The sequence below is a fragment of the Perca flavescens genome, chromosome 15 (genome assembly GCF_004354835.1).
Source record: "Perca flavescens isolate YP-PL-M2 chromosome 15, PFLA_1.0, whole genome shotgun sequence".
Lineage (NCBI taxonomy): Eukaryota > Metazoa > Chordata > Actinopteri > Perciformes > Percidae > Perca > Perca flavescens.
The window spans coordinates 12,036,607-12,061,988 of record NC_041345.1 but is presented as its reverse complement, the minus strand read 5'-3'; the positions used below and the strand labels follow the sequence as shown (position 1 = coordinate 12,061,988).

At 43.3% G+C, this 25,382-nt stretch overlaps 1 protein-coding gene across 5 annotated transcripts in view; it reads left to right on the top strand.

Annotated features, from left to right (window-relative positions):
- The window catches only part of prkar1b (protein kinase, cAMP-dependent, regulatory, type I, beta), a 73,806-nt gene extending 58,997 nt beyond the window's left edge, over positions 1-14,809 (top strand). For 3 of the 5 annotated variants that reach the window (XM_028599379.1, XM_028599384.1, XM_028599382.1), the window contains 4 exons: positions 3,125-3,185; positions 5,790-5,911; positions 12,495-12,576; positions 13,370-14,809. In XM_028599379.1, the coding sequence (XP_028455180.1) occupies positions 3,125-3,185; positions 5,790-5,911; positions 12,495-12,576; positions 13,370-13,542 (438 nt within the window). In that variant the 3' untranslated portion in view covers positions 13,543-14,809. Of the gene's footprint in view, positions 1-3,124; positions 3,186-5,789; positions 5,912-6,116; positions 8,035-12,494; positions 12,577-13,369 lie in introns of those variants that run through there. The other 2 variants (XM_028599383.1, XM_028599381.1) reach the window with 2 other exon arrangements.
- The last annotated feature ends 10,573 nt before the right edge of the window (positions 14,810-25,382 follow it).

Genomic DNA, 25,382 nt, shown 5'->3' with positions numbered 1-25,382 from the left:
AACCTTCCTTTGAGAGGATTCTCTTTCTCTCTCTCTCTATCTCTCTCTCTCTCTCTTTCTCTGGCTCTCATTCCTTCATTTCTTCCAGCAGCAGCAGCATGAGGGGAGACAGGGTAAAGCAGGATTCAATTATGTGAACCTGTAGTTAATTACTGCTGTCAGTGATTTGTAAAGCTGTTTTATAAAGTGTGGTATTCTGGCAATGTCTAAGCCAACACAATTGAGTGCATTGAGTGTCTAAGTGTGTGTGTGTGTGTGTGTGTGTGTGTGTGTGTTGTGTGTGTGTGTGTGTGTGTGTGTGTGTGTGTCCCAGTAAAGTTTTGCTGAGTGCTTGAGTATCTGCAGCTTGTTAGTCAGGAGCTTGGGAAGGTGTGCTCCAGCGACCATCAGTTTCATTGTTTGCACATCTGCTTCTCTGCTGGATCTCCACCATTCTCCTTCCACCACAATCTTTTCTGTTATGCTGTCAAGCTAATTTTCTCTGGTTCCCAGCTTTTCAAATGCCTGCGTTTCTGTCTTTTGTATCATTATGGACTGTTAGTTGTACAAAACAAGACATTTGAAGAACCTCATCTAAGAACCTCTGAGGGTCATTTTTCACAGTTATTTGAATTATTTGATAAACTAATACATTAATCCAGGAATTGATAATGAAAATAATAGTTAATTCCAGCCCTGTTTTATAGCATGTACATGTTTGCATGTGCCCTTGAAGACATCACATAATTCACATAATTCTCCCTTAACCCTGGACCCTATATCTCCACCCAATGGAAAAAATGAAAAAACTGATCTTGAAGCAGTTTCAACCACTGAGCATGCTGATAACAATATGAACACGTCAAGTTATTTTGTCATGCAAAATCTGAGCCAAAGCGGCTTTTCAAAACTACCTTACCCCCCACCCCCCGCCCCCACCTCCTCCTCTCCTCCTTGTGCAGGAGTGCATTTAGTAAACAATGTAATACCATTCCCTGTGATTAACACACTCTCTCCATTGTGTTGCCGCCAGTCATACAATACCCACCTGTTGTCATCTTAGTATTTATACACACACAGATACAGACAAAGCCATTAACTGACAGAACACTGTCAACAAACAGAACACAATACGAAAGGAGACGAGGAGAAATGATACCAAGAAATGAGGAGGAATGTTTGGGGGGTGTATGTTGCGCATTGGACAGAGATGAAGGTGTTGGGGATGGGGCGTTAGGTACGGTTGGTTTAGTCTGGCTTCGCTCCACACCTCAACTCTTTGATGATTCTCAAAGACAGTGAGCAGACACAGAGGCTGGTTCATCCTTAACCACGGGAGGAGCGAACACATTACAGCCAACAGGAGTTGGGGAGTTTTGTACATGAATCATGTGCTCAGGCCCTCCCAAGTAGACGGAAGGGGATAAGGACAGATACAAAGAATGCAAAGAGAAAATGTGCACCAACAAAATAAATGATTACATTTTAGAATCAGAAATTCAGAAAAGTATCATTTTCATTCCATCCACCCCGGTCAACCCCTATGTTGGCCCACCCAGCCCTTCCCACACCAGTCACATAAATCAGTCCTGCTGTGTAATGTAATGTTGTATACGCATGGTAAGCCTTTAAGCTCAGCAAGCCTGTTTGAGGAGCTCTATGGGGAGGCTATGAAATCAAGATACCAACTCAACATTTTTGTGGAAGGTGCATGTGTGTGTGTGTGTGTGTGTGTGTGTGTGTGTGTGTGTGTGTGTGTGTGTGTGTGTGTGTGTTTTTGTGGGTGCATGTGAGATTGTGTTAGAGGTAGAGTGAGTGTTTGTATTTGCTTGCTTAATGAGCATGAAGTTTCGTCTCTACACAGACAGCAACGAAACATAAGTGGCAGAACCTAAAACAGACTGCACGCTCCACACACACACACACACACACACACACACACACACACACACACACACACACACACACACACACACACAAATCATTTATCCAGGAGGGAGGCGATGCAGGCTAGAATTCCTTTAATCAAGTTGTTTACAATTTTGAGCTTGACGTTGGCTCACTTGGGAACATTTTCTCCCCTTTTAAGACAAAATGTGAAATTATATGAAATTAGAGGCAGCAGCGGGACTCAGGCACTTATGCACTAAAGACACCCCAAGCCTCAATATATCATTTCCATATGCAGAGACAGACACAGGGCGGACAAGATTGTCTCTCCTCACCCTCTCTCTGTTTCTCTTTATGTTCCCGCTTTCTCCAAGTGGTTCTGTGCAATGAAGGAGAGGAAAAAGGAGAAATGCAGTTAGGGAAGAGGTCCTCTGGGTCTAGACTTGTCAGGAAGCACCTGATGTTCATGGCAGAGGCAGAGAGGGGAAAGTCCCCATGCCTGGTGGGTGGGGTGGGCCACACACACAGACACACACACATGCGATGAACATTACCACACAAATTATACACACCTCCAGAAGTATGACCCCATGAACTGCGTCTACACTATTAGTGATAGATTACCCCATACTGCAATTTGAATTTGAATGTTTCCATAGTTTGTAATGTAAATGTCTCACTACTGTTAGCCTCAAAAACCAGTTGTGGCATTTAAAGTGCTTTTATTATATGTGACCAGTGAGTGAGCAACATGCACCAATTTGGGCATAAATAAAAGTTACAGTACAATGGAAAACTGTAAGTTCAAGTGAAAAAGAGAGAAAACCTTACAAAACATAAACATGACACCAACAGTGTAATAAATAGAAAGAATTTTCTTTCCTGAAAATCTTTTCAATATCAGTGTGAAAAATGTTTTAGTTCCAACAAGAAGGATCATTGTCTGCCATTTACACTCTCTATTTTAATTATCTGACAACAAACATGTAGTTTTTTCAAGGCCCTTTCTTAGTTTCTCCAAAATATTCATTATTTGAATCTGTTAAGATTAGAACCACCGTAAGACAGTATGAGCAAGACCTTTGTTTTTTACTACTTTTAAATAAGGTCCTTTTCTTGAAACCAAGACATTAAGATCACAATATTTTGCAGAATGATCACAATTATAATTTTTTACAATAATTGTGGAGCACTGACATACAAAACAGAGAGAGTGTGTCTAATATCGAGTGTCTTTCCTCTTTTTCTCTTATAGGGCAGCACACTGAGGAAGAGAAAGATGTATGAAGAGTTCCTCAGCAAGGTCTCCATCCTCGGTAAGTCTGTATGAATATGTACGGTATAAAAACTTAACACGTAATAAATATGTTGGTTTCACGGTTTATTTCTGCATTCACTAAGGTAGTGTGGTGTTCAGCGTGTTTGCACATGTCGTGTACAATGCCATGTTTCACATTCATTTTAAACACCAGGTCAGAGAGTCTAGAGTGCAGGCAGTTAAATCTGCCGAGTGCAACACACACTGTAGATTAGCCCACATAAACACAGGCGCACATTGTCACACAAGGCCCAGATAGCTGAGTAAGGTCTGTGTGTACAGTCCTAATCTTCTTGCACTGTTCATACTGGACAATTAAAGAATAGGGAGTTAAGATAAGCCTCGCTTTTCCCACTGGAATTTGGATAACCAGCCTACTCAGGCCATTGGAGGAATGGTGAATGAGATTCATTCAGATTTTCAAAACGAGTTGCAATTGGAACTGACATCTCATCCCCTTCCACTTGATCGTGTGTGTGTGGTGTATAGAGTAAGGCCAAGCCCCCTGTACAGAGTTATTAGCTGGCTGAGTAAACACATACACTTGATTCAGGTCTTAGGAGAACGTCTCTGCGAGATCCACTCTCTTTTCATTCACCTCCTTTCTTCTGCGTCTCCCTTTTTGACAGCCTTGTTGAAGCCTGTATTCAAACGCCTGCCTCCCTCTTCGAAGTGCTTTTCCTCTCTTCATTCCTCTTTCTGTCGCTCCACTTCTCCGCTCCACCTCTTTGAATTGGAGGAGGGGTAGGAGGCGGGAGTGTTTTTGTTTGTCTTTGATTTTTGAGATAGCCACGAAATTGGGTACAAGCCCTTGATGTCGAGGAGTGAAGGGGGGTGGGACGGACAACACGTTCTTTGTCACACATCCCAATGGCCAATTCCGTGGGTGCGTACTATGTGCGTTGCAAGGTGATCCAAGTGGGTGCAGGCTCTGCGAAGCGTGAAATGTAGGTTCTTTAGTCAGCACATTTGTATATCATGTTACATGCCGAGCTGTTAAAGATCACTGCTATAGGACCTGCTGCCTTTAACTTGCAGCCAGACAGAGGACATTCATCTGGGGCCGGCAGACACCACGGCCCCACCGGAGGGGACACTGGACACCTCCAACCGATCAGACTTCACCTTAGTTAATCCTAAGAACATACACATTTACACACACACACACACACACACACACACACACACACACACACACACACACACACACACACACACACACACACACGCACACACACACAAATAGTCACACACTGGGATCAGTTACTGAGCCCATCAGGAGACAACAGTCTCAGACAAAGAGATTCTGCTGTAGTGTTACGCCTCTAACTCGTGTCTTAGTCAAATCAAAACACTGATTCATCCTTTTATCTAGACAAAACTAAAGATGAGGAGTGTTTTCACTGCAGATAAGTCACATTCCACATGTAGATGCATAGACTGTTAAGATTAGGCAACAGTGATCTACTGAATTGTGAAAGAAGGATGAGCTCATTTGGTGAATCTTCTATGTGGATGTATTTAGTTATTAGTGGGTCCTTTTTCTATAAATATCAATAGTTCAGAGTTGCTCAAACCTCCTCTGGTTAGAACATTTTTCCAAGTAAAGATGTGTGACCGTCTGTGTTTTTGGGTTCTGTGTGAATACCAACAGCTTCTAGAAATATCCCGTGGGCTAACCACGTCACTGTAAATGTTAACAGTCGGAAAGACAGCTGTCGCCACCGGCTCTCAGAATCAACGAAAACTGAAAAAGATAGATTCTATCACAGGTTTTGGCAGGACTGGTTCACAAATGGTCAATGTTCTCCTTGTACATTTAACGGAATTTTAAAAATGCATTAGAGCTTTGAAAAAAATATCTTAATAGTTTTAATGTTATATTGAATTCCTTTAAATTAATTTAATCTTAACTTTATTATTATAAGCCCGTACAATTATAGTCCTGTCCCTGGAGTGTAACTGAATTACATTTTACAATAACAGAGGGGAAATATTCAGTTTGAATCCAGCAGCATTTGATCTTTCACCCTTTTAGATGTCTCCCAGCCATTGAACAAACATTACTCCCACTTTGGTTTGTACCACAATTTCTATTTATTTGATTGCAGTTTATGCTGTAAGTACATCCTGTACACATTCACTTTAACAAGCACCAAGCAGATGCTCTTACAGTATCTACGGCAGTTTACCCTGAGCGAGCAGGGATCAGGGATACCTGACTGGGTTTATAAACTTTACAGTTTTACAGTTTTTGTATGGTCAGACACAGGACAGCTTTCTGTCAACACACCCCAGAATCATTAGAGCTGAGGTCTTATAGATTTAGGAGGTAGTTCTAAGGTGTTTTTGCTCTATGAGGCTCCATGAGATGAGGGAGGAGGCAAGGGGGATCTGAGATGTAATGGTCCCTGATGAATGACTGGATTAGCCTTAGGCAGGAATTATCGTTCCCCCCAGCTTACTGGACTTGAGCAAGAGACATCCTCTCCAACCATGGAACACACTCAAACACATAGAGCATGTTTGTGTATCTACTCTTGCATTGATCAGTGTAATAAAGTAATTGTTTTACTGACATGTGTGTATTTTCCATCCACAGAGTCTCTAGACAAGTGGGAACGTCTGACTGTGGCCGATGCTCTGGAGCCTGTTCAGTTTGAGGATGGAGAGAAGATAGTGGTGCAGGGAGAGCCTGGTGATGACTTCTTCATTATTACAGAGGTAAGGTCTGTCAAAAGGCCTGTGTGCGTGTGTGCGTGTGTGTGTGTGTGTGTGTGTGTGTGTGTGTGTGAGAATCTAAGTCTTGTAGAAAAAGTAGTACTAACACTAGTAAGTCAGAATGTGTGGTAACTTTCTTGTCACGTTTCCTGTAAGCTGTACGTGTTGACATACAGAATGTGGCCCAATACCCTGTGTGTGTCATCAGGTGGGCACCCAGATTGATGTCCATGTCATCATGCAGAGACGTTGGTGGGCTCTTTGCTCAGGTCGGAACAGTTTATTGCCACCAGCAGACAGACTAACCGATGGTGTTCCCCTGCCCCGGCCCACACAACCACGATTACTGTGTGAAGAACGCCCCCCCCCCACACTGCAGGCTTTGTTGAGCTGAGGCCCCTGGCGCAGCCTCATGAAGGGCCCCCCTGCCTGTCATCCTAACACACTTTTGATTAACTCCATACTTACAGAGCTTTCACCAGGGTTAAGTCAGGAGGGCCCTTCTCTAGAGGGGGTGGGGGCACAATCTGCTGTCATTTTGTCCTTGCCTCCTACTCTCCCCTCTCATTCTTCTTACTGAAAGGTTAGTCTCTCTGTCAGTGGCTCTGTCTATCTAATGTCCAACAATAGTCAGAGGGAGCAGTGCACTGGTTACAGTGTATGGGAGTGGCTCGGTGCGGTTAAGCCAGCGGAGGATTTTTATCAAAGGTGCTGAGTGATGTATCACTCCTTATCCCTCTGTTGGCTCGCTCTGGTTCTCTCTCTCCACCTGTGCCCCTCCAGCACAACACTGTTCCTCTCCATCCTTCTTTCATTTATTCTTTCACTCTCCTAGTTATGCCTCTCTCCAAAGTTATACATCGCAGTCTGTAGGTATTTGGAAAGTAATATATTTCCTTGGTCTTGGTTGCTAATTCAGCACATTCAATTTGGAATTCGACATTTATCATAAGGTTAAAGTTTTGACTTTCAGCTCTGGAGTTTGTTGGGTGAATGGTGAAGCACCCTTTCATACATTAACAGCAGTAAATCTAACTTAGCATGTGTTTTACTTGCTGAAAACCAGACTGAAGGTACAAAAAGGTAAAAAGCCCTTTTTTTAAATTTCTTCTTTCAAAAGTAATGCAGTATTGCTATATAGTTGAAATTTGGCACTCGTCTTAATCTAATATGCAAAAAACACTTGATCCCAGTCAAAACATTTATAGACTGCACTGTATGTATCATACTGTATGCTCACCTCACATTATCCAGCCAGTGTTCAAGTTTGAAGCCTCCAACTGAAGCCTCCTGAAGCTGCAGACATCCTTTAAAAGGCAGTTTGACTATGCAGAAAATGAACCCATTTGGGGTTTAGGACACACATTTAGCAGTTACCGTACCAATGCCAGACTCATCAAACTGAGACTTGTACATCCCAGAGAGTAGAAAGCCGAAATATGCAGAGGAATCTGGGGGATTATAGGATGGAGAGACGAGGATGGAGTCTTTGTCAGGCAGGCGGCTCAGTCCAGTATGGGAATGTGTCACACCAGACACTGTGAGCCTTACCCCAAAGTAGTTTTTGTCTCTTTCTTTAATCCATTTTTCCTTTCTCCTGTCTATCTTCCATTTTGCTCTTTCCTCCCTTCCTCAGTCTCTCTCTCTGTCTCTCGTGCAGCATGGCCTGACTTTCCCAGAGCAGGGTGGACTGTGGTGGAATGTGTGTTGCTGACTTTCACACGGGGTCAGGGGACCCAGCCTCCCGGGAGGGAGACGACAGAGAGAGGAAGGATGAGTCAAAGAGGGCAGGGAGGGACATATAGGGAGCAAGAGATTGGTTTGAAAAGGACCACAAGTAAGGCGGGAGGGAAGGATTTTGTCCTACAGTAAGATCGGTCTCGACACAACTTTCCTCACTCGCCATCCTTTCTTCTTTTTCTTCATGTGCACACATTTATTTCTTTTGATTAAACCAGGTTGAGATGTCAGTGCTTTGTTCATTCAAAACTTGTTCATTCTCACTCCCCCGCCTCCCTCTTTTTTTCTCTTCTCACTCTTTTGTCGTTTCTGCGGTTTTGGAGCATCGGCCAAAGACAAACCCCACAATCACTAATTGCATGCTGCTGATGGGGAGGATTAACAAAAGGGAGGTATAGAGACATCACTTTCTTTTCTTGCTGGGAGGAATGGGGCCCTAATGAAAAGTGACATGTTTAAATTTTTTTTCTCACACTGTACAAACAAGCCTTTAAAGAACTCCGGGGGCCGTGAAGACTCAGCCTCACCTTCCCCTTTCCTCCATTTCCTCCTTTCTTCAGGACTTCTGCCCCGACTCACCCAACATGCACACTCTTTCTCCCTCATGCTCATACAATCAAACCCAGCACCCTGTCATCCACGCTTTTACCACTGCCACCTAAAATGGTGCGTATGAAAAGAGGGAGAAGGAGGCATAAGGAAACGTGTTGATCGAGTTTTGAAACATGGTGTTGAAAAGACAGAAAAAACATGTTGGATATGCTGCTTCTTGGGCACGTGCTTTCTTTACATGTAACTTTTCAGCAGAGGTGGGACAAAGTCACCATTTTGCAAGTCACAGGTAAACCCCCTTTCAGACTTCCCTTTACACTAATGTGATTCCAATTAAGTTATTGCTTAATCTTTAAGTCATTGGTCTTAATGTCAAAGTGGAGTTACAAGTCTATTTTGGATTTTGAAGTGAAGTCATACAGACTCATACATGCCTGTTAGCCTCTGGATGAAAATTGAACAAAATCAGGTCAGGGCTCTTCTTCCTCTCTGCTAGTGCATCCACTCTCATCTCCTCCCGTCATCAATCTACATGGGACCAACAACTCAATGTGTCATCTCATGTTTGTCCTTTGACCCTACACAAAAGTAATCACACTGAGGGGCTCTAAAGGGTCCCTGTGGGTCACGCAGAAGAGATATCCTCTGTGGGTTGTCTACAATATATCACCTGTTACTGTATAGACTGAAGATCAATGCAGTTAATGAATGAAGACATTTTTGAGTGCAAGCATACAGTTACGAGTACAAAGGTTAAGATAAACAGGGCTTAATTGGGTGAAACAATTTTTTTTGAGTAATTTTCTCTTGTAAAAAGCAGTAGCCCTTAGGCCTCTTTGTGTGTATGTTGATGTTTGAGTGAGAAGTTGCAGACACTGCTGGTGCTGGGTGGCCTCGGGAACAGGCTACTCAGGATATCACCTTTCTTCCTCCATCTCTCTCTCTCTCTCTCTCTTTCTCCCTCTCTGTGTGTGCCTGTTGTTGGACCAAAGGTTGTTACTTCCTACATGCATTACGCTACATTTTGACATGTCACCACGAGCCGACTCGCTACGCTCTGCGTGTGGTATGTGTGTTTAGGTATGCGTACAAGTGGGTGTGAATGTGCATTTTGGTTATCTGACTAGCAATACCACACAGTAGTGATCATTTAGTACTTCTGTTTTTTTAAGTTGGCTCACACTTATTTTTTTTTTTTTTCCTCTACGATTTAATTCATTCATACTTTCTGTTGGTCTTCCCTTTCTCTCTGCCTTTTCTTCTCTGCTGTCTTATGTTGTTCCCAGTCCTTCGCACCCTGTGTCTGGCAGCGTGGTGAGGAGGATGTTCAATGTTTATAAAAGAAATATCTGTGAACCAGAGCGCTGCCCCTGGGGTGGTACAGTACGCGATGGTTATCTGGACCACACCGGGAGTGGCCTGGTCACGAATGAACTACTGTACTTGACGGTGCTGCACTGTCTCACTTTCTTTGTTTGGACATGAAGGGAAAGGAGAGGAATCAACTAGTTGTAAACACAGGAGCTTCGATGCTCCATCCCCCTCACTCTCTGCCCCATTCACATCTCTATCTGTTTTATACCACTTTTGCACTCACAACAAATGTATGGTGCAGCCGGATGAAGTTCAATAAAAGTGGTAGCCGCAGTACACGTGAGATTAAACTCGGGCAATGGTGCAGACAAAGTGGTACACTTTGGGGATTTCCTTTCTTTGGTGCCATTATGAATAACCTTCACTCAGCAATTATGGTTCTGACTTATCTGTCAAATGCCAAAAACGGCAAAAAAATGTGGGGAAGCTCTTTATCTCGATGTGCTCATCTCCTAATATTTGCATAACAGTAGTAGATGGGAACATATATGGATTAGCATTTTCTTTTGCCAATTTTCTGGAAATTATTATTACATTTTGCGCTACATTTGGATGGACACCTGACTTGTGATATTAAGAAGATTAGAATGTTTTTTTTTATATAATTCTTTTAATGTATGCTTTATTAGACAGCCTACAACAGAGAGATGACAGGAAATGAGGGGAGAGAGAGATGGGGTATGACATACAACAAAGTTCCCGGTCAGACGCAACCTGGGGACGTTGCAACACCCAGTCAGCACTTTAACCCCTAGGCCACCAAGGCACCCTAATAAGATTAGCATTTTGGGTGAATGCTGATTTATCCCATGTCTTTGAATCAGTCCGATGGGGGTTAAAGTGTCTAGATTGCCCTCTTTCTCAATGATGTAGACTGTATTTTCTGCAGTCTAGTAACCCTCTACTTCCTCATGTGGTGTTCACATTGTGGCTTAAATGCCATCCTGTACTCACTGAAAAGCCTCTCTGGTCAGCATAGCAGCATTTTAGTCCACCACAAAAGCAAACTGTAAAACACCAGCCTTTTCTCTGCTGCTTCTGCTGCTGCTGCATGCTCATAAGTAAAAGAATAAAGCTGATGTAGCAGCTAGAAATTTTCCCACAGTGGAAAACTTCCACAGGCCAGATTTGAGGTGCAGTTTATTTTCTATACTACTTTATTTTTTTTAAATGTCAATAAGGGTTAGAATTTGCTTGTTAAAAATTGGAAACCCATAGCAGTAAATGGGAATAGCCTAGCCAAAACAAAAAAATAGGAAAGTTGCTGGACAGTCGCAGCAGTTGTCTCTGAAAAGAAATGACGTTTTGCAGGAAATAAATGTCACTTTTGCAGAAGCATACAGAAGACATACATACGGGAACATGTCAGTCAGTCCTCAACACTCTTAACATTCAGCCAATCTCAGCTACATTATCACTGCCCTCTTGCCCACCCCACAGCTAAATTCACCCGGGCTGTATATTGCGTGTGTGGTGATCATGGCATTACGGGACAGTTTGGTCATCTCTTACACACGCCCCACTTACTTGAACAGTATCCCCCACTTCTCCACACTTCATTTCAAGCACTAACACTCTAAATCACACACATATCCCTTTCACTGAAATACAGTATCACCTTTGTGTGCCTGCAGTAAAGAGCTGGCAGTTTTGGGGTTCTCATTAAAGCTCATTATATTCATATTTGGCATTATTAGCCTGGTCAGCAGAAGGAGCAGAGAGTGCAGAGAGGGATTAGAGACAGTGAGAGAGTGCTGGAACGGTCAAGTCTGTTTTACCACACGGTCCAAGACAAGCTGGGAAGTTCCCCTGCTGATTTCTTACCTGCTACCAATTTACTGCTGAACTCGAGTACATGCAAATGTCTAGACATTGACATTAAAAACACATATTCTACCTCTGTCTAAACATATGCACGCCAAACTTGTGCTCCATCTCTCTCTCACACACGCACGCACGCACACACACACACACACACACACACACACACACACACACACACACACACACACACGCACATACGTATGCTCATACGCTCATATATAAAGATAAATATTCAAACGTGCTCATTCACACACACAGTTTGTCAACAGCTGCAAGGTACACAGCATGAACTGTTATCATCTGTTGGGCAGAATGAACGGAAATCAAATTTCCTTCTCTTTATATGACTCACACCAGCGAGCGATGGTAATATGCGTAGCGAGGTCGAGCCTGTCCAGCAGACATCAGCTGTTGATTTTCTCACTGTATGTGTGTATGTGCAGTTGCGTGCGGATTTGTGTTTCATTCTGAATCCATCTGTGTCTGTTATCGTTGCCTGGTTGTGTCTGTTTGCAAATGCACAACAGACTCAGTGGGTTAGCGACATGCTATCGGAGCATACTAAGTTTTTGTGTGGGTCCATGAAAGTGTTAGTGTTTTAGGGTAATTTAGGGACACTATTTGGGAGTTGTGGGTGAAAGCTAATAAAGGGGATTATGTGATGGAGACACTGAGGAATCAGTTCAGCCTTATACAGGTTTAGATGTTTGTATTTATTACACTAAGGAGGAAATAAACCGGAACCAATTAGAATTTGTATCACACACCCCGTTGGAATATCTGAGTATGTGTTGTTTTGTGTTTCTGCTCATAGGCGTCCCACAGAACAGGTGTCCGTCCCACAGGAAAGTGGGCTAAATCCTGTGCACCTGTGTTCTTATGAAGCAAAGGAATTTCTTCTCGGTTTAATCCTCCTGGCGATTTTCAGCCTCTTGCTTAATAACTCCTCCTTTTTTCACCCCACCCACTCCTTTCCTCCATGTCTCCCCCTCTTCACCAACCCCTCCTCCTTTTATTTCTCTCCCTCTCCTGTTCTTTCTCTTGTCTTTGTCTTTATTTTCTTTCCTCCAATTCTCCTTTTCTTTTCTGTCTCCAGGGAATAGCCTCTGTTCTGCAACGCAGGTCTGACAACGAGGAGTACGTGGAGGTTGGCCGCCTCGGACCCTCTGATTACTTTGGTGAGTGCCTCTGTGCCGATGAAGCCTTTTCCCTTCCCAGTTTGGCACCACACACAAAAGGCTATGGGTCAAAACAATAAGTAGTTTTTCATATTCTGAAGGATACTGTAAGTGATACAGTATGACAAGGGGAAAGGTGGAATTATGCTGTAAAATGATGTTGGTCTGGAACGAACCATTATCATCGGCAGATTGTTTTCTTGATAAAGGGTTAATCAATTGGTCACAATGTCATAAAATAGTAAAAACATGCACATTACAAGTTCCTAGAGCCCAAGTCATCAAATATCTTGTTCTGTCTCACAACAGTACAAAAGATACCGGAGATATTCTGTTTACAATCATATGAGACAAAGAAAAGCAGCAAATATTACCTTTAAGAAGCGAGAACCCGCTATTTTTTGGAATTTTGCCTGAGAAATGATGTAAATGATTGTAAATTGATTATGACTATTGTAATTTTCTGTTGACAACTCGATTGACCAACATTTCAGCTCTAAACTAAATGTAGTGTTCTTACAAACATGTCACATTTCCATCTATTTATCAATGTGAGAGATCAGAATTTGAATAAAAATGCTTGGAACAAAAGCAAACTGTCATCGAATGAACTGTCTGAGCATCAGTGGTTTAGTCGTTTTCTTCAGTACGTTGCTTTCTTTTAGTATTTCTTCACAACTTGTTCTTGCTGTTTTGGTTTGTTAGTTGTCGGCCTGCTGTGTGCCAAAAACAGATTACTGATTACTGATCCTGAAATTGAATTAATTCTAAATTCTCCCTCCTTCTCCTCCAGGTGAAATCGCCCTGCTCTTGAACCGTCCCAGGGCAGCCACCGTAGTCGCTCGTGGTCCGCTCAAGTGCGTGAAGCTGGACAGGCCCCGATTTGAGCGTGTGCTGGGGCCGTGCTCAGAGATCCTCAAGAGGAACATCCAGAGATACAACAGCTTCATCTCCCTCACCGTGTGACAGGTCGGCCCCTTCTGGGCCCCACCAGCAGGGGTGGGCAGCAGCATCAGAGTTTGGGTCCGTGGGTGGGAAGAGGTGAGGACGCGGGGTAAAGGACATTGGTTTTACATCCACAACTACAGGGCGCTCATTTTCTGCCCTTTTTTTTCCCATTTTGCGCCTTTCTTTTTTTTTGAGCTTGTGCACTTTTACTTGACCCGTGCTGTCACGTAGCTTCATGTCAAAACCAACATGCAGGAGTGTAAATATCAGAGTGAGGACAGAGACCATTCAACTCATTATACACTGTAAATGAGTCATGCTTCTGGAATGACAAAGAATGGCGTTTGCACTTTCATGAATTTATGAAGGGTTAGGAAGAATTCAGGAAATAAGAAGGAAGTAAAGTCATGTTTACGTACAGCGGGAGGAAGTGAATAGACATTTCTTTTTTCGCTGGCTGTTGTTTGCCTTTTCTTTCACTTCCGGGTGTGCTTTGGTGCCATTTCTAGGTCAAATCAGTCCTGCACTACACAGACCTCTGTTCCCCTGAGACGTAGATGTAGAGGTGCGAAAAATTATAAATTATTGGCTGTTTCATTTTTAGTGCTTCTTAAGTGTGCTTTTATTGCTATTGTCAGTTAGGGGGTTTGTTAAAGGCAGTGATATGTTTAGTTAAGATTTTAATAGTACGTAGCGTCTGCCAGCAAAATTAACAAGAGGTTGCTTTTTTCTCAAAAAATTCCTATCTGTCCACTCCCAATATTCCCTGAAGTGGCTCAGTCTGATCTGTGAGCTGTGGGATTCCAAAGAAGCAGTAGTGTTATCAGTCCGGTCCACATGCACACAAACAGTCTGAAACCCACAGACATGAAACATACAACCATACTGTATGTGCTTACACTGTCTCCGGACTATATCAATCCTCAACACTCACATAGACACACACACACACACACACACACACACACGTCTTGCCTGATGCTTTTTTTTTTAAGCTGATTTTGTTCTGTGTTAAATTGCTAGATGAAAGCTTTTGCACCACTCTAGAGTTTGTAACGTTTGGTTTGATTTAGCGGTTTTTAAGACATGACTTATATGCTATAAATATATAAAAAGAAGTAAAAAATATACTTGTGTTGCTTTCCTTTGATCTACTGTAAGCTGTCAAAGTTGCACAACTGACCCAGCGACTGATGTTGTATAAAATGGGACCTTATGAAAAGAATCTTTCTATATTCTCTGTCTCTCCCTCTGTGTATGTCTTTCTTTCATCTATCAAACCATCTTGAGCAAATAAAGATAAGCTTCTGAAATCCTCTTGATTTGAGTCATTATTTTCTCTTGATCAGCCCCTCTTTGTCCATGTATGAATATGACGCTTCATCACATTTTTTTCCCCGTCGTTTATCCCAAGTTCTGGCATCCTCTCCACCTTTCTTGACTGGACTTTGTTCGCTCTCTTTCCCTTTATCTCATCTGATTCCCACACGCTAAATCCACTTAACATTATACCTCAATTAATCTCTTTTGTCTTTCTCTAAAGTGCAAACTGTCTTCTTCAATCACACTTTTCACATTTCTTCCTACAGGTACCTCCTCTCCATCCCGGCCTCCCTTTGTTCTATCTGGCTCCCTCCACTCTTCTCTGCTCTCCATCCTTCTCACATTAGGCCAAGTGTCAGTCATCCGTCAACCTGAGCTGTCAAAGCTCCTCCCAGCCAGTATACACCACAGTGGACTAAAGCCTCCACAGCCTTGACACATTCCTCTTCATCTTAATGCCCACTAAATCAACTAAGGAATGCGCCCCCAACTCGCCAACATTGAGTTTAGTACCCTCCTCCTCACAAGTATTGCGCTTCCACCTGCAAGGATTGAGGATTTGATTTCCAGCACGAAACCGTGTCCACTCATGGCAGATCACCATGAATAACGTATCAGAACTTTATTTTCATACACATTCATGTCATGCATGACTTGTTTTTCTCTCTCATCATGGCCATGCTTACTGGTACGTTGTCAGTTGTCATTTTGTTTCAGACTACGCTAGCATTTCAACACTGCTGACTCTAAAAGAAATGTAATAAGTATTCTCCTTTGTCAATGTGCGGATCTGTAAATGTTTGAAGAGGATGCAGCCGATGTAATTATCCTAAACACACAGCTTGACAAAAAGAAGGTAATTCCAGGTACTTTGAATTGATAAAAAAAAAAATTATATACAATTTTACATGGCTAGAAGTTCTGGAAAAAGCTAGTAAGTGGCCCTTGAGTTGTGATTGTTTAGTTAAACTAGTATTTCCAAGGTAAAGAATTCCTTTACTTTTAGTCCAACAAAGACATCCTAAAAAGGGCATCAGAACAATCATAACAAGCACTGAGTTCCAATGTAAACAGATCCATCTCCATGACAACTAAATGTCATCAGTGGATGGAGTTTGTGTGGATGGATTGAAAAAGTGGAGCTTGAGCTGGGATAGTTTTGTCAAACAACCACCATGTTCGTCTCTCCTAAAGAAAGCTTTTTTTCATAACACTGGTAACATCATTATGAAAACTCAACCTGAGCTGACCTGGGTTTTTGTGTGTGTGTGTGTGTGTGTGTGTGTGTGTGTGTGTGTGTGTGTGTGTGTGTGTGTGTGTGTGTCCAGAGCACCTGATTAGGCAGGACCATTACTGGGCCATCCTGGGTGGGCTAGCTGGGGACAAAACTTGGCACTGTCGCATGAGCAGTAAGATGAAGCCTTGATACCATGGCACTGTGCCAACCGAACAAACACACACACACACACACACACACACACACACACACACACACACACACACACACTCACTCACTCTTTTACCAACTGTTAATTTAGGTCACTCAGTTCTGTGTTTGGGTCCTTTATGCTTTCAGTCCCATAATCCGTCATAGGGCTCCTATAGTCCCACTGTGCCTGTAACACTGATGCCAAAAACATTTCGCCAGCTAAGCTAACATCAGTTCAGGTAACTGCACTTTCACATTGAAAGCAACATGATCATCAGGTTAGGAGAGGCTCAGCCATCAACACTCACAGACGGTCAACAAAAGCCAATTAAAAAGGACTTTTTTTTACGTATTAATTCTAACTGACAAAATTGTTAAAGCTTCTCAATTTTATTCACTTTTACATGAAGCACTGCAAACATTTTGCTTGGTGAACATCCAATGTGGAGGCTGATGGTAAGGTATTTCTACTATATGTACATTTTTGTTGAATGTTCAATCACATTGTCGCTGCAGATCACTTAGAGAGAACAATCAAACAAGTACAGAACTGAACAAGGTTATATATATATATATAAAAACATTTGGATCAGTATATATTTTGATCTTATATGCACTGGTAGAGATTGCTTAAATGCCTCTAGGCTACACACTGTGTTTTTCTAGAGTGCAAACATGTTTTTCCATCTTTTGTTCACAGGCAGGTTGTTACTCATTAAATGATTTCAAGAGTTTTCGCTGTGTCTCTCTCTTTACTCTCATTTAGCACAAAACAGAAGCAGCCCATGAGAGGAGGAAAGCAACAGTAGCAGGGACTCTGGAGGACGAATGACCCCGACTGCACCACCACCACCTCTTCTACTCCCTCCATCCCTTTATTTTTGCTGCTGCAACTTGGCTCTACTACAACTTCCAGATACTCCCACAGTGGAGTATGTTTGGTGCAAGACTCCTGTGTCTAAACAAACAAGAGGCCAGACTTGGTGAGTTGGCGGGGAGGAGTAGAAGGAGGACACAGAAAGGATGCAGAGGATAAAGACGCAGGCGGATTTAAGTGCACTCCTGAGTGGTGTGAAGTCCACTGAGAACCACTGAGATACATTTGAAAGAATTTATCCCAGCATGGGAACGTTTTGCCTCCTCATTTACAGGATGGCTTCTTAAGTGCATCCCTCCAAATTCCAAGTTTTATATAAGGATCGGCAAAAAATTTACAAGATAAGATGGCTGGGAGTGATTTGGTATTGTATGTGTGTGTGTGTGTGTGTGTGTGTGCTTGCATGTGTATTTGTTGCATCCCATAACCAGACATAGCCACCCATGATCTCATGAGAGAATATTTTATTTGGTGCTGCATATTTAGATCTGGCACAGTGAGCCTAGCCCCTGGGCGTGCAACCTTCAACCCCCCCCCTCTTTCTTTCTTTTTGTTTCCTGTCCTCCTCTCCTGCTTTCTGTATTCCCATAGCCGCCATCTCTGCTCCCTTATATACCCTTGTCTGGGGAGATCCAGGCTAATTAAAATGCCTGCTAACACTAGGCTACAACCTCCACTGATTCTCCCTGCCTTCTCGCTCCTCCATGATCCCCACAAATCAACCCCCAACCGCCTGCGCTAATGACCAGAGCCTTTGATACACAGCTCTTTTCTTGTCTAGATATATTGGGTGTGGCGACCTGACTGTTCCAGAGTTCAGCCTGGCTGGGTCGAAGCTCTCGGTCCAGGGGCATCTCATCTCTGTCTGGTCCCCAATTCTGCTGCTCTGATTCTCAGCTCTAATCGTGACCTTCTAGGGTCAAAGGTCACCACCCAGGCCTGGTCACAGGTGATTGAGCAATAGTAAGGCTGATGGGATTGAAAGGTTAGGGATGAGAGCGGGTGTCGAGCCGAGGTCAGGGGGAGAAGGAGAGTCAAAAATTGGGTCAGGAGATCATCACAAGGTCCGGCTCAGTTAAACAGCAGCCCCTTATGTAGTGACAATAAAATAACGTGGGGGCCAGTAATGGTTTCACTGGAGCAAAACAAAAAACAGAGTACCAACTTAGCATTGCACTCCTATAACATGTCTCAATCAAAATCAGTGAAGTGGAACCAGAGATACAGTGTTGTTTATGCCACACATTTGTCTTCCTGATCAAAACCTGGCGCCTACATTGCCCACAAAGCAACTGCTCAATGGTGTTTTTTGCCCCCAACTGCTCCTTGCAGGCAGCACTGCGACCGCTGCCTTCAAGGCACCTAACCCTAACCTTAACCTTAACCCTAACCCTAACCTTAACCATAACCATAACCATAACCATAACCAGTGCCTCCCAACGGTGCACTTAAGGCAGCGCTGCCTGGAAGGCACCGCTGGGGGCAAAAAACACCGATAAACAAAGCAACTCGACCGCCAACATTTTGGTCAAGAATTCAGGTGTGTTAGTGCTAGTAGTGGCTAATGTAGCCTCCAGCCGCTAACCTTAAGCACAGATGAGGAGCTACAGAAGTCTGGTAAGCTCACTTCTTCCCTTGAGGAAATTTATCAGATTTTGTGCAGCTCCCTTTGGAGCCACAAAAGGCTTTATACAACTTTCATCACAAATGCAGTAGTACTCCCCAACACCTGTAAACAGACTTTGATGTGTCATAACGACACAGTTCTCCTATTAACAAGGCAACCATCATCAGTAACAGACATGAGCCAATTGAAATGATGGTTCCACTCCCTGGTGCTGTCTTTAAAGGGACACGTCCTTTGCTATTTGTCCACTGCATGACACAGCTGACTGCCTCAAAGAAAAGAAAGGAGAAAGAGAGAAAGCTTGAAGTGAACGAGGGGATGAGATACCATCTGTTTGTTTTTCTGCTTTTCTTTCCCAAGCTTGTTATCGTTCCTCATTTCCTGCTGGACGACAAGTAAATAATTCATATGTATACATGTACCAACACTGAGCCCAGGCCTCCCTGACTCGCCTCAATTTTGGCCTCAGTTTCAAAGCTATTCCCAGCAAACGGAGCCTTGGTGACTAGCCTTCAAACGACGTGTAGAAAAAACAAACAAAAGACTGAAATGTTCTCCTAAAATTCTGCATGCTCAAGGGGAAAAGAATGGGTCAGTAGCATTTTTCTGAGTGAGATATTCCATCATGCACATGACTCTGCAATCCCCTGCCCACATTGAGCCCGACCCAGCACAATCCATCTCTTCACTTTGACTCTGTCTTCACTCCCTGGGGAGGCAGCTCAGCAATTTTCTCAATTGTTCCTTTTTTTCCAGTGCCTCCTACTCTCTGAGGAATCGTTAGGGTTTTGAGTGCAGATCATAAAAGTAGTCAAATTCTGTTCTAATAACATTAGGAAAATGAAGGAATGCAATGAGCGAAAAGTCCCTGTTGGACTGTTTACAAAATGGTCTCAGATAATGTTAATAAATCTTTGGCTTTGAGACATTTTAGATGGATGATTTGTTCCAGACTTCTAAAGCATCTCATGTTTCAAAATCAATTGGCAGCTTTTGAGATGTGATGCTTCAATTTGGAGAGGGTGTATTGACATTCTTCAATATCTGGATAAGATTTGGCATCTTCCCCAGGAATTACCAATTTGTCGGGATCTATTAGACGTGAGTGCTTCACTGAGTCTACATCCCTCACAACCCAGATGATTCACCTCATCCCCCAAAACATAGCCACTCACTGCAGGTGTGCAAAGTCACATGGCAAAGGCTGTCAAGTGTCTCCTGATTTCCAGGCCACCCTAGACATCCCCAACCCTCCAGCCCCTCCTGAAGGACCCCCAAATCCTTTCAATGTCCCAGCTGTACCCTGAGCAATGCCCGTGGGCTGAGGCAGTGGCTGGGGAGCAGAGTCCACAGGGGTGACCCGGCTCTCCCTAAACCCTGCAGGAATGTGTGGATTTGGGTGAGTGCTGTAACCAGAGAGGACTCTCCTATATTTAAGCCCATAATGGAGCCACTTCCTGTTGATAATCAGTTTGTTGTGATCTCCCTCTGCCTTGGGATTTTGACACTTCATCTTGAGTCCTTGGAGAGGAGGAGGAGAGGTGTTATTGTGGTTCTGGTCTGTTTACCATAATGACATTATGGGCTGGCATCAAAGGCTTTGGGACCAAAAAAAATTATTTTTCCAATGTGAGTCCTAGATCCTACAAAAAACCTCTGTGTATGCACATAGGCACACACAGGTGCATGCATGCAATAGTCACCCAATGTGTCATTCGTTGAAAGAGGGCATAGATTGCCTGACATCAAACAAGTATGGGGCTCTCGGGCTTCCTTGAGGGCCAGCAGACTGGGATGTGTGTTGGGTGGGGGTGACGTCTCTGGTTCAATTCTGGAAAGGGAATTTTCTCCTTTTTTCTTGTTACTTTCTACTCTTGACTGTCAAATAAAGGCAAGAATACCAGTAATAAAAGAATGCTGGTCTTGCTAACTCCATCCTGTCCCCCCCTTCCCCCAACTCTCTTTTATGGCCTAGAATAACAACAACAACAACAATAAAAGAGCTAAAAACCTACTGTAATTATTTTTTTAAAGCAACTACAGTGTTTCTTCCAGAGGAGCAAGCTGGGAGCTCGTTTGGTTAGGGGGCTCACATTAACAACTGTTAATCGTTACCACGATGCGTGTGAAATAGCATCATGGTTCGGCCCATAAACATAGGAAGGGCTTCTCTCCTGGAGGTTAAGTGCTTTGCTCAGTTAGGGGTGGTTGCTAAAGGAATGGCACTGTGTTAAGGAAAATCTCAAACACAATTCAAGGCCCTGCTCTGTCACAGTACACCTCACGCTGTATTGGGCCCTGCAGGCTGATTGTAAAACGATGAGTAACCAGGTGCACCAAGGTGGATTTTCTAACTGGTCATAATCACCCTTTAATCCAGGGGTTTTCTTTTCATGGTATCTTTTCCATCAAACCTTTGCAATCCTTCCTCATCTTCTCACTCCCTCTCTACTCCTCTTTCCATCCAAGTCTTTCCTCTTCATCTCTGTCACAGATAACGTCGCTCAAGTCAAGCAGAGAAATCTCCCCTTAATCCCCATGGTGCAGACCCCTGCCCCCTCCCACATGCACATCACCACCATCACCATCACCACCATCATCACGGCCGCTACTAGTTCCCTCATCTCATGTTTGCTACACCATGAGCAGGGCGGCCTATGGCTAGTGAAAGACAAGGGGAGAAGGAAGGGTAAATAACGAAGTGAAAGCCCCATCTGACATGCCAATTGGTGTAATTATGGGCTTATAGGCTCCTAATACATTTCTGAGGACAGCTTTGTGAGCCCCCTCTGAGAGCTGAGCTTGTCTGTCACGTCATAAAGGCAACTTGCCATTGGACCTGTGAGTGATCCATTTTCCTATATTTATGATATGTTTTATAATTAGTTTTCATATAAGGCTCTCTCATGGACCGCACGTCTACTTCTTGACTCTTAATATTAGTTTCTTGTTATTTGTTTGGATAACTTTTCTCTCCTAGTCAAAGCCATTTCTTTCCGCTTACCATTGATGCATAATCCTATAAACTCTCATATGTTTATTATGAGTATGTCCCTGTATATGTTTCATTCTTTAATGTCCTTTTTTCAAGGCCAGATTCATGTAAGGCAATACCAGTCAGCTATTTTCCCATTGGCACCAACAGAAAGCGTACATTTGTGCCACTATCATGTCTAGGCTCTACACGTAGACCTCGGATTTTCCTCCATCCCCTTGGGACCGCAGTGAGACAGGGCAGCTCGGTCTCCCCCTGTCCTTTTCACATCGTCCTGTTCCGCCTTTGATGTCCCCCTGCCAAGAGTCTGATTTGTGCGTTAGCTGTGTCCTCCCCTCCTAGCCTCCAAACTCACAGAACATGGGGACGCAGTGGGAGTTCCCAGTGTTTTGGGGGAGTTGAAGTGGAGAAAGGAAGGGGGGAGGTTGGGTCAGACCACCACAGAGCAGGGGAGACCCCTGTCTTCCTCCTCGTTGGTTCCCACCGCTCCCAACACGGCGCACACATGTTGAAAAGGTCAGGTCTTGATAGACAACAGTGCACCGGCAATTACGCTGCTATTTCTCAGTGGCTGGAAGTCCCCCGTTTTCTGTGTATGTGTATGTGCAGAAAGAGAGAGTTTTTTTTTTTTTTGTTCATAGAGAATAAAGAGGCAGTGTTTTAAGGGGAAAAGGAGCTGGGACAGGGGGGAACTGCATGTAAGGACTTGTGCCCGAATTGCTTCATGTCTGTCTGTCCATTTGTGGAAATTGGAGAATGGGCATGAGAGAGTGCAGGTGTGTAGGTGTTAGTGCATAAATGTGTCTGTTCAGTGTATATTCCCACATATACGGTGTATGTGTGAGTGTTTGAGAGAATACATATGTGGGTCTGTTCATACCTGAGCTGCAAGTCTGATTTTGTGTTTCAAAATGGAATTTCCATTCAACATATAGAGCTGAGGGTTGCTGTTTGCTTCATCCTCTGTGCTGTTGTGTTCAGAGGCTGCGGCCAGGAGTCCATCTCTGACCTAAATGACGGGGTCAGACCTTGGAGCCTGCAGAAACTGGATGCAGAGGTTGCAAGGAATGTGCAAAAACACACACATACAAACAAACACTCAAATTTCTTCCAGTGTTCAAAGTATTTTCTCTCTTCGGTGTCATTTCTTCTTCACACCGAACACCTATTTCTAGCTCTCTAAGGATGGCTTTCATGGATGAGTACAGAGTGAAAAAGTCAAGGCAGAGTTATGACAAGAGCAGACCGCAGTTTGACAGATCTGGAGATCACACAGAAAGGATGCCGCGATCCCTTAACAACTGAAGTGTGCTGCTGTAATGTATAATGTGTTGCAGCTGGAAGATGGCCTTGCATACCTTGTACCACCAGCTTTGTGCATTTATGTGTGCATGTGGCGTAATTTTTGATCCCGGAGGTGGACTTGACTACACAGTTGTGACTCATGAAAGAGCAGTTTGGGCATTGTGCCCCCTGAATGCCTGCACACCTATAGTGCCTGAAATGAAAAGGGGTCCAGAGGGGTGCTGGGAGGCCCCACAGACCACTTCATTCAGATTGCTATGCATGTTAAAGAGATGAAGGCCTGTAAATGGCTGCCAGTAATCGTCCCTATAAAAGAGCAGCTGCGTCTAGTTGTAAGTTTGGCGGCTGTATTTGGCCACCCTTCACTACTTAATATTCAGGTGAACAAGCAGTAAGAGTGTGTTTGAGTCTTTCTTGGAGTGAATGTGTCTATTTGCAGCTGTTTGTTTATGCGTGTAGAGGTTGCCCTGGATATGCACTCTGCTCTGGATAATTTCCAAGTCCAATCTATATCGCTACCAGCCTCTGGAATGCACCTTTGCTCCTGGGAAATCTCACCAGAATGACTTAGCCGTGTGTATGTGTGTGTGTACATGAGCAACCCAACCATAAATGTTACCACTGTTCCTAATGGGCCTATTAAAAACACAAGCTTGTGTCAAATAACACACAGCTCCATACTAAAAACATCAACACACAACCCACTAATGGAATCAACTTTGTCATCATAGAAACTGATGAGCCAGTTAGGGCTTTAGTTAGCAAAGCCTAATTCTACCCTGAGGAGGAGGGAGGAGATCACTCGGGAGTCTGCAAAGGACCTGCTCCTTGTGTCCGTGACTCATGCATGCTCATGATATGGCTGGGTGCCGCTGGGGGAGACACTGGGTTAAGATCTATGTTTGTTTCTCTGTTGCAAGGCAATCCACTCTATAATCCACTTGGTCTTTGATCTTATGAGGTGTCATAGAAAAGGAAGGCCCAGTGGAAAAGTTGTAATAAATGAAATATAACAGTTTCAGGTATCATAACCGTGAATATGCTGCAATCATTATTGAGTTTCTATTGTCAGCTCTGGTATCTTTTTATGGTTCCGAAGCACACTGAAGTGTGAGATTCTTTGGTTTCGTTTCAGGATCAGAGTTCAACTGCAATGGGATCAAGTTTAGATTGGGTTATGGATGATAATGTGTGTGTTATGACACTTCCAGCAGCTCCAGCAGGGGACCCCAAATTTCCATTTCCTGAACCCGATTAACCAGCACCGACTGGGGGATCCCGAGGTGTTCCCTGGCCAGGTTGGAGATATAATCCCTCCACCTAGTCCTGGGTCTTCCCTGAGGCCTCCTCCCAGCTGGAACACCTCCAGGGGGCATCCTTACCAGATGCCCAAACCACCTCAACTGTTATAACACTTGCTGTGCTGATATACCAGGTATTTTGCTTTGATCCAATAGGTGTGATTCATATTAAGGATAATAAAAGAATATCACAGAAAAGAGACATTTTTCCAGCACATTTAGGCAGAGCAAGACGAAGGGTATATTTAAGGACTTAATTTCACTGGATGGTTTTCATTTGGTCAGGGATCATGATTAAATGCCCTTATCTATCTTGTTAAAGGTTGAACAAGGCTAGGGACAGTGATGGAAATAGGTCTAAGCTTTTATCGTTTTCTATGCTTAATATATTATATTTATTTTATTTATTATTTATCCCTAGGTTTGGTATATATAGTATATACTATTTATATATAGGATTTTGTCAATAAACCATAAATAACCAACCTAAAGGATGCAGTATATTCTAAAGTACTATAAATTGGAGGATAATGAAAAATCTGGACAGGTACTATATATAACATGGGACAAATAGATTTCCATAATTTATTATTACTTTATTAAAAAGTCATCTTTAAAACCCATCTTCATTAGCATATTATGACTGTAAAACTGTTCTGAAACTACACTCAACTACTTAATTTACCCCAAAATAAAACTGTCCCATCTTAAAGATATTTGGAATCACAAGGTCAAGACTTGTGAAATGATCACAACTTTCTTGGAAATAGATGATAAGAACAGACAGACCAGCAGGCCCACTCCAATACCCCAAAGGCAATGCAACTCATATCTACCACATTCTTAAAAAAATTCCCCCCTTTTTCCTAAGCTTCTCTCACTGGGAAATATGTGTGGCCTTAAGGGGGGAACGGGAGTCATCACCTCACTCGGAGAACGTCCTCTCCACAGAGTCTTTATGGCTAGATTTACTGTGCAGCAGCATCTATAAAACCATTTAA